This window comes from Anabrus simplex, chromosome 9, assembly GCF_040414725.1.
Source record: "Anabrus simplex isolate iqAnaSimp1 chromosome 9, ASM4041472v1, whole genome shotgun sequence".
NCBI lineage: Eukaryota > Metazoa > Arthropoda > Insecta > Orthoptera > Tettigoniidae > Anabrus > Anabrus simplex.
This window is the reverse complement of record NC_090273.1, coordinates 94,054,927-94,073,479: the sequence shown is the minus strand read 5'-3', so window position 1 is coordinate 94,073,479 and position 18,553 is coordinate 94,054,927. Positions and strand designations below refer to the sequence as shown.

The following is an 18,553-nucleotide window of genomic DNA, read 5'->3' as shown; positions in this document are numbered from 1 at the left end:
GTATAAGCTGTGTGTCCATGAACTGGTTGCCGAACCTCTTGTTCTAAGAAACACAACGCCCCCGCATATTTTTGGCACAACAATGCACTTTGAACATCTCATAAACCATTGGACATAATAGTGGCATTTATCATGGATGGCTTGACACCTGAATGTCGGTGATTCCTGATAGACTCTAAGAACTGTATCCGGTTCCAACCTCAGTAAATGTAATTTTTGAAAATAGCCCCTTAACCCCAAATACTGTACCATATGTATATAGCTCAACATTAAGTAATTTTAGAATAGTGGCATTCATGTTTATTTAATGGCATCCTTGTTTAATTTTAATTTTAGTAGTATTTATTCTGTACAGTCGCTATTAAGTAGGTTCTCTAGCAGCTGAAGATGATCTATTTACAGGTCGAAACTGGTACTGTCTTTTTATGTAAATAATATTGACACTATATAAAATAAAGTATTGATTAGGTGGAGAACTCGTCCTTCATACTTCTATAGTATGCGCACTTTTTAGTGATAGATTTTTGTACTTGTTGGAGAAGTAAGAAGGGTTCCGTTAATACTGCCAACTGAATGGAAATGAAATCTGAATTGAATCGATAATATGATCGATCGATATAAATTTTACAAACCTTTATAATTTTAAGCAAACAACTGTGTTACACACACAATATATAATACTATATAACATTTCCTGTTGCGAAACGTGTTCCTAGCATGAATTCTATAGTTTGGCTTTGCTGTGTAAACAACAACAGTACGAGTACTTTAAGTGTACGCCAGATGGTGCACAGCGATGTAAAGCGTTTCTTAGTTTGTGTTTCAAAGGTTGCCAATACGAATCTCGAAGATAACCGAAGTCGACCGCTTCAGCACTAGGGTGTAAATCTATCACTAAAAAGTGCGCAGATAGTACGTGAACTGTCAATACCGACCATAATAATAATAATAATAATCGTATGGCCTCAGCTACCGTTTGCAGACATTTCGATTTGACGCCATCTGGCTGTCTGCTCGTCAATTTCGACGTTCCGGTTTTCTCTGTCTGCCATCTAGCGGACCTAGAGTAAACCGGATCTCTCTTGGGCGTCTATGGCTGAGATTTAATTAATTTTGTCGGGTAAATACCAAATGTATCACCAGAGATCTTTTACATGCCGACATCGTACGACATGGAGTGTCGAATGGACTTTTTTCCGCCCTTCAAAAATCCGACTACCTCTGCCGGGTTTGAACCCGCTATCTTGGGATCCGGAGGCCGACACTCTACCACGGATCCACAGAGGCAGCTAATACCGACCATGAAACTAATAGATTGTAGTTGCATAGTATTCCCAGAGGAAACTGATCCAGTGACACTACCCATTTCATTGATTGACCGACATCTTCAGTTCCAGAATTGAAGTAAAAAACATTATGTACGAGTAACACCTGAAAATCTAAATTTTAAGGCTGTTGTTTCATTGACAGTAGTAGTAGTAGTAGTAGTAGTAGTAGTAGTAGTAACAACAATAACAATATTTTTTACTGTTTGGTTTATGTCACACTGACCACGGATAGGTCTTATGGCGACGATGGGATAGGAATGGGCTAGGAGTGGGAAGGAAGTGGCCGTAGCTTTAGTTAAGGTACAGCCCCAGAATTTGCCTGGTGTGAAGATGGGAAACCACAGAAAACCATCTTCAGGCCTGCTGACAGCAAGGTTTGAACCCACTATCTCCCGAATGCAAGCTGACAGCTACGTGGCCCAAACCACGCGGCCACTTGCTCGGTCAATAATAATGATGATGATAATAAAAGTAATGTGTGCTTTCTCAGAGTTTTATTTTTGTTTATTATATTTTTATTTAGTGCTGCTGTTTAAATTTTTAATCACCGGGCGAGGTGGCTGTGCGGTTAGGGGTGCACAGCTATGAGCTTGCATCCGGGAGATAGTGGGTAAGAATCCCACTGTTGGCAGCCCCGAAGATGGTTTTCCGTGGTTTCCCATTCTCACACCGGGCAAATGCTAGGGCTGTACCTTAATTAAGGCCAGGGCTGCTTCCTTCACACTCTTAGGCCTTTCCTATCCCATCATCACCTTAAGACCTATCAGTGTCGATGTAACGTAAAACAAATTGTTAAAACAGAAAGTAAATTAATCGGCGTGCATACACTCATGCTGTAGATCACTTTATCTTTAAATGTAGATTACTTCTCATCGAAACTGGTGTTAGTTCATTAAAGGTAATGTGAAATTTGGGTTCGTAATGAGTAATGATTGTGTACAGATTTTAAAAGGTCACACCTCACCACTGCTGTGCACCATGATTGAATATGAAATGTTTCATGCTCACAAGTGGTAAACAGCTTCAGTAATGATATTGCTCAGTTAAATGAAAAAAAGACAGAATAACTCAAAATTTAAAGTAATATAATGAGATGTTTACAGAGAGCAGTAGTAAACGAAACTTGATCATTTTGCATTTGTTTGAGATTTATGACCACTCTATATTACAGTATTGTGCTGCTGCCATTACATAGAGTAGGTAAAGAAAATGTACTGTACAATGAGCTTTGACATAGTCCTTACCCCAACAAGGCGTACTTCTTTATTATAGAGTTGTTCTCTCTTTTATGGTCAAACCAACTGTTTATACTGTACATTTTTTTTTTTCCCTTTTCTCTACCAGGAAGGTGCAGATGTTCATGCTGCTGCATATGGAACAACCACAGAACCACACCTTTCCAGTCTAGAGGTACTGTATGGATTGTACAGATCGTATGATTGCTATGTTAACATTGACATATTTTGGAGGACAGATATGTGAATAATTTTATATCATTTAGCAAAATGTTTTTTAAACATATTGTTGTATGCCTTTAACACAAATTTTCCACAAAGAGCTGTAGAAAGCTGTAAATATATTTTAGGATACAGAATTAGTTACTGTTAGGTCTTCAAAATGTTAGCATAATTCCATTTTTCAAAGGTGTTAAAATTTGAGTAATTTAGGCTGCAAATAATAATAAGTAGGGCCCGTATTTTTTATAATAGTGATACGCACAAATTTTTTTCATATCTTCTTTCTTGCCCATATATGACCTAGGTACTTACAAGTACAATATTTTAGCAAAATGCACCCTCAAAATATATCACAAAATCTGATTTATTGCTCGAATTGCCCAAATAATCACAAAATATACCCCACTTGATACGAAAAATACGAAATAGTATCGGAAAAGCTCTCGAATAAACGTTTAAATGCTTCTGAGAACGTGACTTTTGTACAGGGTCTTTATTTATGCTTGGAAGGGAGTTTATCGCTCGAACTTGGCCGCCGATGACAGGTTGCTACTGGCCGCAGCGCGCGCAGTTTTCGGCACTCTGCAGTTGTTAAGAGCTGAACTCCGAGATAGTAGGGTGTTCAGTGAAGCTACTGCGTACTGTATGTCGTATTGTATAGTGTTTTATTGTGATTGTGTATAGTGCTGTAATGTACGTGAAATATTCATTATATCTGCATAATACCTACATTAAGTGTAGAAAATCGTGCGCTAGGACAAGACAAATGTTTCAAGCAAAATTTCCAGGGAGACCCATTCCTGTCAATTGGACAGTAAAACAACTGGCCAAGAGATTCAAACCTACAGGTTCAGTAAACAATAAAAATAGACATAAAGGTCGTTATCTCCTTACTGAAGTGTGTTTGGTACGAGGATCATAAAAGTCTGTGGCCCCCTCATAGCCCAGATTTAACGACATGTGATTTTTATTTGTGGGGAATGTTAAAAAATGTAGTTTACGGGAACAACCCTCACACACTAGATGAACTTAAAGACAATATACGAGTTGCAATTGCATCCATCAGTGCTGAAGAACTTGGTAGAGTAACAAAAAACTTCATTAGGAGATGCCGATTATTTTGGCAGGGCGTGGGGAACATTTTCAGCATAAACTGTAAAAATGGTGAGTAAAATGCATGATACATGCATGATAATGATTTTTGAGCATAAACTGTAAGCATGGTGAGTAAAATGCATGACATTGATTTTGAGCACCATATTCTGCCATACATACGCATGCGCGGTAGCCGGCAACTGAACCGTCACTGGCGGCCAAGGTCGAGCAAGAAAGTCCCTTCCAAACATAAATAAAGACCCTGTAGTTTCCTTCTCATTTGCTTGATAGCACTATATATTCTGTACACAAATGCTCACAAAGTGATGCGTGCTGTGTATCGGAAATGTGTATTCAGTTCCACGATCTCTAAGGCAATCAATAAAAATTGATATCTGTTATCGATTGCAGAAAATGGCGTTGTGGTCATAAGAAGACCGCTTGTAGATACAGAGTGTACATTATACTCTATGGCAGTGAGAGTTCGCTGCTTATGAACCTTTTATGGGCAAATGTTGCATTTAAGTATAAAAATGCCAAAAATTAAAGTCACAACAATTTTTTCGAGGGATGAGGGATGCAACACATGTGATGAACACTACAGGGAATCAGAAACACGAACATAATTCTGAGTGGCAAATAACAATCGGCGGTACTCGACACATTGCAAAGAAGTTGTAGAGTGATAGACAGCAATTTGTAATAGCCACATTCATTTCATTCATTCATTCATTCATTCATTCATTCATTCATTCATGCAAGCTAACATTCCTCTTGAGAAATTAGATAGTCCTGGCATGAGGAAGCAGATGTATATAAAAGGAAAGATAAATAATACTGTCTTTATTGTAAAATATGACTGTATTAGTAGGCCTTTTGAAAATAAATCGCCTGGTCCTGGCATGAGGAAGCAGATGTATATAAAAGGAAAGATAAATAATACTGTCTTTATTGTAAAATATGACTGTATTAGTAGGCCTTTTGAAAAAATCACCTGGTTGAGTAGTAATAATGTTACTATTTTTACGTCCCTCTTTCTACTGTTACGGTTTTTGGAGATGTCGAGATGCTGGAACGTTGTCGTACAGTAGTTCTTTTACGTGCCGTAAAACTAGTGACATAGGGCTGACATATTTGAGCACCTTCAAATACCACCGGACTGAGCCAGGATCGAATCTGCCAACTTCGGCTCAGAAAGCCAGCGCCTTAACTGTCTGAGCTACTCATCCTGGACCGGAGAGTACCAGCATATCCATGAACATCTTCCAGGGCTATATAGCTTTGAAAAACGTAGTGAAAGCACGTCTGGTTGAGGAGAGTAAAATAATATATTATTATTGGTCCACCTTTTCAATACAAAATGAAAATTACATAGGGACTAGTTTCGACCTAGTAATAGGTCATCATCAGCCTGAAGTAAGTCAAAGATCGAAGAAAACATAAACAATGTAAACACAAGTACAGTCTCTTTAAAGGTACATACCAAGTGGGAAGTTGAGTAGAGATATATGAAAAATAATAACTCATCGAAATTGACGAAGCACTGAGCGGAATTTATGTAAAGTTCGGTGCGCCGTATATTATAAAAGACCACTGTGCACTAAATGATGCAATAAAGAAGAATAGTAGGTTGAATGCTGGCTTCTTCTTAGCTGTTGTATAATCGAAGAAATTTACGTCGTGTTTTATAAGGTATTGATAGACGTCAAAATACATGGATGTTGGAAGGCTCTTCAGTTTTTTTTTAACATGGCAATAGTTGCGTGTGGAGGCTTAGGAAACCAGAGAAGCGTTATATTATGTTAAAAAATAGAGATCCTTAAAAAAGTCCCGTGCGTTGTATAAATTGTGGAAATGGAAATCGAAAAAACTTGGTTCTTAAGCGATAATGTTGTTCATTCAGAGATCGATTGAAAATAAAGAATCGTAACATAGTCTTCTCAAGATGTTCATAAACCAGAATTAATAGACGATGCGAAGTATGATGCTAGGAGAAAGCTCTTCTGCTTCTGGAATCTTGAAGGACGATGGATGTTTCACGAGGTGGAGCAACATATATGGAGTTAAATAAAGGTGGAAATAAATTCGCAGTTCAATGCGGACCATAAATTTGATTCTGAATAAAAGACAGTAAGATTTTTTTTTTAAATATGTCAAAAGGAAAACTCAAGCGTGATGTGATGAGCTGAAGAGAGAAACGGAGGTAGGAAAGGATCAAAGGAAATTTTGAGGAGGTGAGGGAAGAAAAATGAAGGCAGGAGAAGAATATATAATTTTTATTTTTTTTATTTTTTTTATTTTTTATTATTTTTTATATTTTATTTTTTAGCTGAAGAGAGAAACGGAGGTAGGTAAGGATCAAAGGAAATTTTTTTTTTTTGAGGTGAAGGAAGGAAAATAAAGGTCTGAGTTTTTTTTTTTTTTTAGCTGAAGAGTGAAACGGAGGTAGGTAAGGATCAACGGAATTTTTTTATTTATTTTTTTATCTGAAGAGAGAAACGAAGGTAGGTAAGGATCAAAGGATTTTTTTATTTATTTAGCTGAAGAGAGAAACGAAGGTAGGTAAGGATCAAAGGATTTTTTTTTTTGAGGTGAAGGAAGGAAAATAAAGGTCTGAGAATTTTTTTTTTTTTTTGAGGTGAAGGAAGGAAAATAAAGGTCTGAGATTTTTTTTTAAGGTGGGGCTGAGGGATGTGGGAATATGGAAGAATGATTAAGAAAAGTGCTAAAAATAGAATGAACAATCGGACCTTTAATATTAGATTTTGATTGTCTGAAAAGTTGAATTAGCAGGTCAAAAAGAATGTTTGATTTTTCGGAAATGTCATTGAGATTAAAATTGGGATTGAAATATTGGTCTAAATTTATAAAGCAATTCTCTGTTATGTTAAGGAGGGGTCCTTTATTCATAATTTTGAGAATTGTCATATCTTGTTTAATGTCAGTAAATTTATGATTACAATCATTCATGTGCTGACCAACTGCAGAAAATTTATTGTGTTTTTGGGCATTGACATGTTCAAGGTATCGTATTTTAAAGTTTCTTCCTGTTTGTCCGATATAAGAAGAATTGCAGCTGTTGCATTTGAACCTATATACACCAGATTTTGAAAAAGGGTCAGTTCTATTAATAGATGATGAGTTGTGTAAGACATTAGCGTTATTATTGTTGGTTTTGAAGGAGATTTTAACATCATGTTTTTTAAAAACGTTAGTGACCTTGTAAATATCTTTATTGAACGTGAAGGTAGAAAATGAAGAAATTTTTGGTTTTTCTTTTTTCAGAGTGGTTAAAGGACGATGTTTGTATTTATTGATAATACTTTCAATGAAAGAACTATTGTAACCATTGAGTTTTGCGATCATACGGATATTGTTCAATTCTTTTTTAAGATCACATTCTGACATTGGGACCGTATAGGCTCGATGAACCATACTATTATAAGCAGCTCTTTTATGGATTTGTGGATGATAGGAAACTTGATGAATAGTGGAAGATGTTTGGGTAGGCTTTCTGAAGATGTTGAATTTTAAGGAAGAAGAAAGAAGAAATTGTTAGCGAAGTTTCAGGAGGTTTGATAGAAGACCACAGTGAATTTGCATCCAAGTGTTCGTGAGCATTATGGTTTCTGACATCTAATGTCAACAGCAAGAGGGGCTTCTCCTGAAGATGGTTTTCCGTGGTTTCCCATTTTCACACCAGGCAAATGCTGGGGCTGTACCTTAATTAAGGCCACGGCCGATTCCTTCCAATCCCTAGGCCTTTCCCATCCCATCGTCGCCATAAGACCTATCTGTGTCGGTGCAAAAAAAAAAAAAAAAGAGAGAGAGGGGCTTCTCTACTTACACAAAGATACTTTCTGACCGTTGCAAAACTCTGCATCTGGATAATGTTGAAACCATGTTTAGTTTGTACTTTGAAGACAAGTGATTTAATGTGTAAAAAAATGTAGGCAATATATAAATTCATATTACAGTGCAGATCACCTCACTTCATTGTGAGGTATCAGTGATGTATTCATTTATTTCTAAAATCCACGAACCTGCTACGCAGGCGTAGCAGGGGGAGAAGTGATACTCCCACGTGGCGCGTCCCAGGTATCGGATAGGGGGGTCCTAACCGGCTTGCCGGCGGACTTGAGCGAAATAAAATACCTCTCGCGGACCAAACACACACCCCCTGTGGGTGGGGGAGGCAGACGAATAATACACCCACGGTATCCCCTGCCTGTCGTGAGAGGTGACTAAAAGGGGCGACCAAGGGATAATTGAATTAGAACCATGAAACTACTTTTGATTCGTTCCATCACGCGGGTAACACCATGGATCGCCTTTACTTGCGAGTAGTACCACTCTGTTAGGTACTGAATAGTTTTGTGATTCGTAGCACTCAAGCGGGGTTCAGTGTGGGTTTCCAGTACCTGCGAGTCCGTACCCACGTGAGCAACACCACGGGTCTGGGGGTTGTCTGTGAGTTGTACCACTATATGGGCGACACCGTGGGTCTGCGTTGCCAGTGATTACTACCCACCATGTGAGGAACACCACGGGACGGGAATGCCGGGGCCCGTGATTAGTACACCGAGGTGAGGAACCTCATCGGACCGGGCGAGTTGGCTGTGCGGTTAGGGCCGCGCAGCTGTGAGCTCGCATCTGGGATATAGTGGGTTCGAACCCCACTGTTGGTAGCCCTGAAGATGGTTTTCCGTGGTTTCCCATTTTCACACCAGGCAAATGCTGGGGCTGTACCTTAATTAAGGCCACGGTCGCTTCCTTCCCATTCCTAGGTCTTTCCTGTCCCATTGTCGCCATAAGACCTATCTGTGTTGGTGTGACGTAAAGCAAATAGCAAAATAGAACCTCATCGGTTTGCGTTGGCTATGAGTGGCGCCATTGTGTGAGAAACACCATAGGTATGCGTTACCTTTACGACGTACAATACTTGTCAGTAGTACCTTAATATTTGGAACACTGTGAGTTTACGCTACCTTTGATTAGTACCACAGCTTGAGAAATATCATGGTTCTCCTTTACTAGCGATAAGTGCCATTATGCGGGATCGTTGACGTAGATATTGACCCATTCACACAAGCATTATCGATTCAAGATTGGGTTTTGGAAGCAGTCCCTTGTTCAGTAATATTGTTTCTGGGAATGTTAGGCATTGCGCATCTTATCCACTGATTGTTTTAAATACATATTCATCAATTCATTCCTCATCATCATGTTTTGAATTCGGGTCAGTGGATGAATTTTGTACTTTTAAATTGTAATTCCATTTCGTCTCATTTCGTACCATAGGGGCCGATGACCTAGATGTTAGGCCCCTCTAAACAACAATCATCATCATCATCATCATCATCATCATCATCATCATCATCATCATCATCATCATCATCATCATCATCATCATCATATTTCTAAAACAATTTGTACATTTGGTTGTTCTAATATTTAATAACAAGGGCACATTATAAGAGTTCACTTTAAAACCCCTTATCACAAAATTAGTTAGATCTACCCAATACTATAAGGAAGATTTTGCAAGAAACATCGATCAGTATGACAATTTATTTCACGTAATACCTACCAAAATAGTGTCAGTTTTAACACCGAAATCAACTGATTTATTTCACCAAAAAAAGAAAAAAAAAAAAGGCCCTTAATAATAAAAATAAATAATAATGTGTGGCCTTTGGAGTGGCCTGATGCTGTCTTTATAGTTGACTCCATATAGGTGACCTGCACATCTGTGAGGATGGGGCCCTACCTAGGATGTATCATAGAGACTGGTTAGGAACATAGGTGGTGGTGGTGGTGGTGGTGGGGGGAGGGGAGTATTCATACTGGTGAAAGAAGAATTTGTAAGCTACAAAAATGTTAAGGATGAGATACATGAAATTTTAGGTGCAAGACTTATCTCTAAAGATAACCGGCAACTTGATGTTTTGGTGTGTAGAGACCTTGCAAGGTTGGCACTGGCACAGAATTTGATAAGATAATAAGTTATGCGAGGAATGACACAGGAACGTTATCGTAGCAGGTGATTCCAATGTACCAAATGTTCACTGGAAAAGGAATGCGAATGACAGAAAGACAGATGAATCGGGAAGTGACGGAACCAGCCTGAGGGAACAATATTCTAGACGTGGTGATGATAAAACCAGATGAGCTCTATGGAGCAACTGAAGTGATAGAGAGTTTAAGTAATCACGAAGCTGGTTTTGTCGTAGTTAAAAATAAACGTGATAGAAAGGAATATTGTAAAAGTAGGACTAATAGAGATTCGTTAATGATTCCTGAAACCTGTTTCTGCTTTAAAGTATCTTTACATATCCTTCCATTGCTCCCTAAAGTTCATATGGCTGCCAATTACGTTTGCCGTCATGTTATCCGTATCTAACTTTTTTTTGCTTGATTCAATTTTCTGGCAAGTTCTTTCAATTTCTCCGTACCCCCACAACCATTTCTAACTCGTATTTACCAAGCTCGATAGCTGCAGTAATTGGGAGATAGTGGGTTCGAATCCCACTGTCGGCAGCCGTGAAGATGGTTTTCCATGGTTTCCCGTTTTCACACCAGGCAAATGCTGGGGCTGTACCTTAATTAAGGCCATGGCCGCTTCCTTCCCACTTCTAGGCCTTTCCTATCCTATCGTCGCCATAAGACTTATCCGTGTCGGTGCGACTTAAAACAAATAGCCAAAAAGAAAAAAAAAAGCTCTTATTTTTGTCTAATCTCCCCCTCCCCCCTTAATCTCTTTACTTCTCTATTACAATATAATGATTCCTTACACTTTTAAAGTTAGATACATGTTGCACACTCCTCAACAATTGCTTTAAAACCATCCTGTAGGCTGTTTACATTTTTATTTACTATTTTTCATTGATCTTAATTGCTTTTTACTAATTTTCCCCTGCCTCTCTTATTGACCTTGTGGTTGACTGGGAAGTGTAACATAAGAAGAAAGCTGAATACAAGGTAAAAGGAAGAGACAAAGAGATAAAGATGAATACAGTTGGTAAGAGACTAGGGACAGAGAGGAAATACAAAAGACACGAACCTACTACGCTGGCGTAGTCGGGGGAGAGGTGATACTCCCATGTGGCGCGTCCCTGGTGGCGGATAGGGAGATCCTAACCGGCTTGCCGGCGGACTTGAGGGAAATAAAATACCTCTCGTGGACCAAAGACACTACCCCCTGCGGGTGCGGGACGCACATGTAGAATACACCTGCGGTATCCCCTGCCTGTTGTAAGAGGCGACTAAAAGGGGCCCAAGGGGCTTTCAACTTGGGAGTGTGGATTGGCAACCACGGGGCCCTTAGCTGAGTCCTGGCATTGCTTCCACTTACTTGTGCCAGGCTCCTCACTTTCGTCTATCCTGTCCGACCTCCCTTGGTCAACTCTTGTTCTTTTCTGACCCCTACGGTATTAGAGTATTCGAGACCTAGGGAGTCTTTCGTTTTCACGCCCTTTGTGGCCCTTGCCTTTCTTTGTCCGTTACTTTATTTTTCGAAGTGACGGATCCCGTCTTTCTTCTTCTTTTTTCTCTCTCTCTCTACCCCCTGTGGGTGGGGGATGCCGACGAAAAATACACCTGCGGTATCCCCTGCCTGTCGTGGAGGCGACTAAAAGGGTGGACCAAGGGATGAATGAATTAGAACCATGAAACTACTTTTGATTAGTACCATCACGCGGGGAACACCATGGGTCGCCTTTACTTGCGAGTAGCACCATTATATTAGGTACACAATAGGTTTGTGATTTGTAGCAGCTGTGCGTGTGGACTGTGGGTTTCCAGTACCTGTGAGTCGTACCCATGTGAGCAACACCATGGGTCTGGGCGTAGCCTGTGAGTTGTACCACTATATGAGCGACACCGTGGGTCTGCGTTGCCTGTGATTGGTGCCCACTATGTGAGGAACACCACGGGAATACTGGCGACCGTGATTAGTACACCTAGGTGCGGAACCTGATCGGTTTATGTTGGCTGTGAGTGGCGCCATTGTGTGAGAAACACCCTAGGTCTGCGTTACCTGTATGCGGAGCAATACTTGTGAGTGATACCATAATGTTTGGAACACCGTGAGTTTACGCTACCTTTGATTAGTACCACAACTTGAGAAATACCATGGTTCTCCTTTGCTAACGATAAGTGCCGTTATGCGGGATCGTTGACACAGATATTCGCCCATTTAGACAAGCATCATTGATTCAGGATTGGGCTCTGGAAGCAGTCCCTTGGTCAGTAATATTGTTTATGGGAATGTGAAGCATTGCGCATCCTATCCACTGATTGTTTTAAATTCATATTCATGAATTCATTCCTCATCATCACATTTTGAGTTCTGGTCAGTGGATGAATTTTGTACTTTTAAATTGTCGTCTCATTTCGTACCGTAGGGGCTGGTGACCTCGATGTTAGGCCCCTCTAAACAAGCATCATCATCATCATCATCGAAATACAAAAGAAGAAAAGGAACACAGTAGGGAAAATATACATGAAAAGGAACAAGCATGTCATATAAAGAAAGACAGGAACATGATTACAAATGTGGGGATTGTCCTTGTCCTTTTATGTTTTCTTTCTCTGTCTTCCTCTTCCCTGTCAGTGTGGTTTTTTTTCTTTTTTCTGTTATGTGTTGCTTTCAGTGTTCCTGTCTTTCTTTATATCACTTGATTTGTACTTATTTGTTCCTTTCTGTACCGTATGAGGGCTTAGAATTAGAAAATTTGAAAACATAACATTACTACAGTGGAACCTTGATCGTTCTTGGAACTTTTATTATCCCGGATCTATCATTCATAAGTTGCAGTCCCGAGAACATATCCAATACAGTCTGGGTTTTAAAAACTCAATGTTTCGTTTCCCCTGGATCTATTAGTTAATTAATTTCAGTCCTAACAAACGCTAAACCCCAATCTATCATATTAATATATGCACTCACCTGTTCCATCTCCATCCTGAGCTGTCTGATGTGGGATAAGCCAGTAGTCAGGTACGGAGTTATTCTGTGTCTACCAAGTGCGAATTTCTATTCGTTATTGCATATTACATATTGTATTGACTTCTGGGAAATAGTGCATGATGTTCTATTGGCTATTGTAAATTTCACTCAACGATATACTTCGGCTTCATGTTCTGAATGTGTACAGAATGAGCCAAATGTTTAGTTCAGACCCCGTCTGGCAGTGAGGATAGGAATTGTGCCGGCTACTGAAGCCTGGCTCACTCCTGTGGTAATGACAGATGAAATGAAACTATATTGGAGAGTGTTGCTGGAATGAAAGATGACACGGAAAACCAGAATACCCAGAGAGAAACCTGTCCTGCCTCCACTTTCTCCAGCACAAATCTCGCATGGAGTGACCGGGATTTGAACCACGGAACCCAGAGGTGTGCATCCCTTAACCACGGAGGCTCCTCAACTCAATTGGTGCACTGAATTTCCTGTAGTCACGACCATCTGATCGACTCTCTTATCACTGATGCACTCCTGAATGACTTGCTCCCGACTTGCTGAGCGAATTGTAACAGACTACCAACAATCTCATAACTGCCTCGCCCTCACTGGCAATTGACTGGTGCTTTCTTCCTTCGCTCTTTATATCGTCCTGTGGAAGATTCTTGAATATCTCGCAGTTTCCACTTCCAGATCATTCAAGGTGCCTTCTTCATTGTTGGCCATTCCCAATATCTTTCCAAGAGGTCAGCCAACTTCCTTATTGCGTTCCTTAACAATTCATTGTGGTTATTATTTTGCTCGCTGGAGGCCCTGCCCACATTTTAATCGCTCCACTGGCATTGTCACCACCATACCTCCTGTCAGCCTTTCACATTCTCGGCCTTCATTGTTACAGTACTGATGTGTTTTCATTGCTGTTTAGCATTGCCTGGCGTATTTCCTTCTGTTTTTAAAAACACTAGGGGACCCATGCGAGAAATCTTGCATGTTCATAAAGTATGTGATGGAGTAGCCCCATGGTGAACTACTGGTGAATTAAGGAACTCACAAATCAGTACAATATTAGACAGTCTTACCTTATCACGTAATGTAATCTTTGATTACAATGGAAGCAAATGCAAGTGCATTATTATACTGACAAATGTTCCGGAAGTCATTTTTGTTTTTACTATCATTCTTTTAACTGATAACTGGCAGTTTCCCACTGGCTCCGCCCGCAATGTACGAAGTATGGTGTTGTTCATTACTATCCTTACGGATGTATTTGCAAAGTTTCGAGTTAATAAAATAAAGCGCATGATCTGCTGTGGTAATAGAATGTAATATTATGTCAACAAAATGCTTGAAAATACATCACACAAAGAAATTGAATTAAACGTTCCTTGGAACAACACTACGCGCCGAACTGTTAAAAAGTCCTTCAAAGATCTTCGTCTTGGAGACAAATGTACTCATAACTTTTCTCAGAATCTACCAATTTAAGTAGTTATTACCTCAAAAGAAAGCGCTTGATCCACTGAGTGTTTTTAGACCAAAACGAACTGCATACCTCAATTAGAACGAAAGATATGATTGCTTCAACGAGAAAAAAATGTTGAAGAAACAAGACGTCAAATTGAATGTGCACTCATAATTTTCCTCAGAATCAACCGATTTGAATAGTTAAGAGCTGAAGTGGAAGAGCTTGATCCATTGAGTGTATTTAGGCCAAAACGAACTCGTACCTAAATTATAACCAAACATATGACTGCTTAAAAGGGACAAAAAGTTGAAAATAAAATAATCTGAGGAAGGCGGAAGTTAAGTGATTTATAGTACCTGATGACAAATCTGTGCATGAATACCTTTCAGTTAAAAAAAGAATGAAGGAAATCGACCAGATAGAATGGCCGGACTGACTGACTTTAGTTTTCATAAATTTTTTTAATATATAGATTACAGCATATTATAATGACAAAAAACACGCGTCGCAGCGGTCAAAATGTGAAGTGGACAGCAATGGTGGTGTTTGTTTCCCTACAGCAATAGTATTTGTAAATTGCACACTTCGTTCAATTTATTTCAACTCATTTCTTCAAGAAATTATCGATATTTATGAAATGAGAGTGCAATTCATCACTGCTAATGTCTATTCCCTTTCATTTGAATGCTCATTCGTCACGATCGGTTACTGGTGAGCGCCACAAAAGGGATTTATACTACTGAAATAATATATATGATGGCGAGATCTTTGTAGGTCGTGATTCTGGTTTACAGGCAGTAAGCAAGCAGTTTATCTTAACTTATGTCTTATAACAATGCATATTTAAGATCCAACAGCATTTTGGAAGTACATTATATTTTTGTATAGATATCTACCATATTAGTCAATTAATTACTTGAAAAATTAATATTTTAAGGAAGTTTTAATTTTTTTTTCATCTGCTATGCTCTAGAGCATGTTTTCTCAACCAATGGTATATTAAATGGAAAATTCTAAATTCCCATGGAGGAAATTAGATATTTCACCAATAGAGCATGTCAAAAACATATTAGATGTAAGGCTTTTCAGGCCTTTGCTCTATTTACCAGCGTTTCATCTTAGGTCTGACACTAGACTCTTCAGAGTGGGTTGTGTCAGACCCTACCCACTGATGCTGGGTGTATGCAGGTGAACTTATCAGAAGCCTATATAAGAGGCACAGTCTGATAACTGCATATGGGAGATAAATCTCCACAATGGAATTAATGCCCGCCGTGCAATTCCGAATGGAAAATTCTAAATTCCCATGGAGGGAATTAGATTTATCTCCCGTATGCAGTTATCAGACTGTGCCTCTTAAATAGGCTTCTGATAAGTTCACCTGCATACACCCAGCGTCAGTGGGTAGGGTCTGACACATCCCACTCTGTAGAGTCTAGTGTCAGACCTAAGACGAAACGCTGGTAAATAGAGCAAACGCCTAAAAAGCCTTACATGTAATATGTTAATGGTATATTTAACCCTGAGGGTCAGCACTGGGCTGCTCTGAGGTATGTGGAAAATTATCAGTAATGGCAGAAGAAAAAAGTTACGAACCAAATCTGCAAGAATTAAATGAGCTGCAAAACAACAAAAAAGAAAAAGCTTAATTGCATACCTGCCAACTTTCCCGATTTAGACGGGAGACTCCCGATTTTCAACAGTTTTTCCCGCCTCTCGATTATTCTATTATTTCTCCCGATTTTAGCTTATTTTTTGTGGAATTTCAAAGATTTGTTTTAAAATCCCCCCATTTCACCTTTTTTACACCAGTGGCATGAAGTCCTTCGTTCATTGGCTGCTTTCAAACGAAACACCTAAATTTATTAATGCAAGAAATGTGCGCGAATATGCAATGTTTATCGAAATCTGTATATCGCGACGCGTATATCAATCATCAATCTCTCGTTCTCGTGTGCTATGTTCGTGTTCGTTCACATCAGTCTAGTCGATTCCAGAGACTAGTCGCTAGATATGGAGTCTTTTTTAGTAATTTAATGACAGAATTTCAATGATAGCAACTAGTGACTTTTCTAGAGATTTTAGGACCCATTTGGAGACCGTTCTAACTAATTTTAATGTATCTCAATATAAATAAAATAACAGTGTCTGTACATTGCTCAGAATTGAAAAAGAATGGTATTTCTGTACCGGTAGTGACCACAGTAATGAGGAGAAATGCACGTTTTAATTTTATGTAATGTATGTATGTATGTACGCACATCACGAGGAAACGGCTGAAGAGAATTTAATGAAAATTGGTATATAAAGTGGGGCAGTAAGTTGCTACAATCTAGGCCAAAAATATTTGTGTTCACACCGAGCGAAATGGTAGTTTAGGGGAAGGAAAATTTAATTCTCACATATTTATATTATTACTAGCAAGATACCCGTGCTTCGCTACGGTATTATACTGAAATTTATAATTGAATGCTTAACGTTTTATATATAACCCGCCGATATTCGCGATCTGACTCGTTTACTGAGAGATTACAGCAAAGTTCCTCCCATTTTTCAATCGTTTTTCCAGCAATCGATTTCGTATTTCCCGGGCTAGGTCCAGGAATTCCACCCGGTCAGTTGGGTCCCTAAATCTTAGCCATGCTTTCCTATAAGCATTTTTAATGTGGATCAAATTCATGAGGAGATCCGGCGTGGTGTCCTCTTAGGTGCCTTGGCGGTACTGAACCGGCGGCCGGACTGCAATCGTAGTCATTACCCGTCCAGGACCCGTTTCCAGCACGGTCCGCACATTTTGATGACGGTCCAGAACATTATTATTATTATTATTATTATTATTATTATTATTATTATTATTATTATTATTATTATTATTAGGGTGGGTGAAATTAGTTGAATTAGTATTATTATTATTATTATTATTATTATTGATGTTCTGGACCCCACAGCAAGATGCAAGACTTCTACTTGGCGGTAAATTACATCTGCTGCCATTGTCATTGATGACAGTATGACCAGCACCATTGTCGCCCGTAGGCAAGTGCGCAGGACTTCTGGCGATACGAATGACATACTTCCGTGTATTGTTGACCTTATTAGAGAAATGAACAATTGCACGGTCAATCTTATACCTATCGTTTATTTCAAATGTGTTTAAATTTTTATTTATATGCCAGAAGAATCTACTGTAATCTAAGAAGGTTCTCCAAAGGAAAAGATGGCTCTCGAAAACGAACCCAGGAAAGATTAAAAATGATCAGTTTATGATCAGAATAAGTCCATTGAAAATCAATAGTCATTCAACCGGGTCAGGAATGGAATTAATAAAGCCCCCAGCTAGCGGTGAGGATAGGAATTGTGCCGGCTGCCGAAGCCTGTCGCACTCCTCTGGAGCAATGATTAGTGAATGACAAATGAAATGAAATGATATTGGAGAGTGTTGCTGGAATGAATGATGACGGGGAAAACCGGAGTACCCGCTTTGTCCAGCACAAATCTCACATGGAGTGACCTGGATTTGAACCACGAAACCCAGCGGTGAGAGGCCAGCGCGCTGCCGCCTGAGCCACGGAGCTCCTTATAAGTACATTAGGAACAGTAAAATCAATTGGTCTCACCTCCGTCTTCACCCCACCGCGGTTAAGTTGATTTACCCCCCCCCCCCCCAAAAAGAAAAGGAAGGCGTGTTTCTTTATGATTAAAGGAGATTCCAGATACCAATGTTTACGTGTGTTACCTTCAGTTTTGAGATATAAGTATTCCCTTAAAAATAATTAACTTTTTTCACTTACTTTCATACTCCCCCCACCCCCTTAAGTGAATTTTCCGGCAAAGAATATTTGTTTCATTATTAGCAAAGGATCTTCAAAATACCGATTATCTTCAGATTTTGACATTTGTGTCCTCATGAAACGAATTCAACTCCTTTTCACCCCCCCCCCCAAAGATGATTCCCCGATCCCCCCCCTCCCCCAAAACGTGTCGTTTTATTTTTAAAGAAGATCTAAATACCACTTTTTACGTCTGTAACAACTTTAGATTTTATTAGATGTAAGTATCCTCTTACAATTAATTCAATTAATTTTTCAATTTTTCACCCCACCACCCACCCTCCCTTCATTGGATTTTCCGAGAATACCTGTTTGTTTACTTTAACAGGAGATTCCAAATACCAGTTTATACATCTGTAACATTTTACGTTTCTGAGATATACTGTAGATATAGCGTTTTTAAAAATTCACCC

The 18,553-nt window shown here is 39.2% G+C and overlaps 1 protein-coding gene across 7 annotated transcripts in view; it reads left to right on the top strand.

Moving 5' to 3' along the window:
* The window catches only part of LOC136881304 (uncharacterized), a 48,094-nt gene that overhangs the window by 9,118 nt on the left and 20,423 nt on the right, over positions 1-18,553 (top strand). For all 7 annotated transcript variants that reach the window (XM_067154111.2, XM_067154107.2, XM_067154108.2 and 4 more), the window contains exon 3: positions 2,673-2,738. In XM_067154111.2, the coding sequence (XP_067010212.2) occupies positions 2,673-2,738 (66 nt within the window). The remainder of the gene's footprint in view (positions 1-2,672; positions 2,739-18,553) is intronic.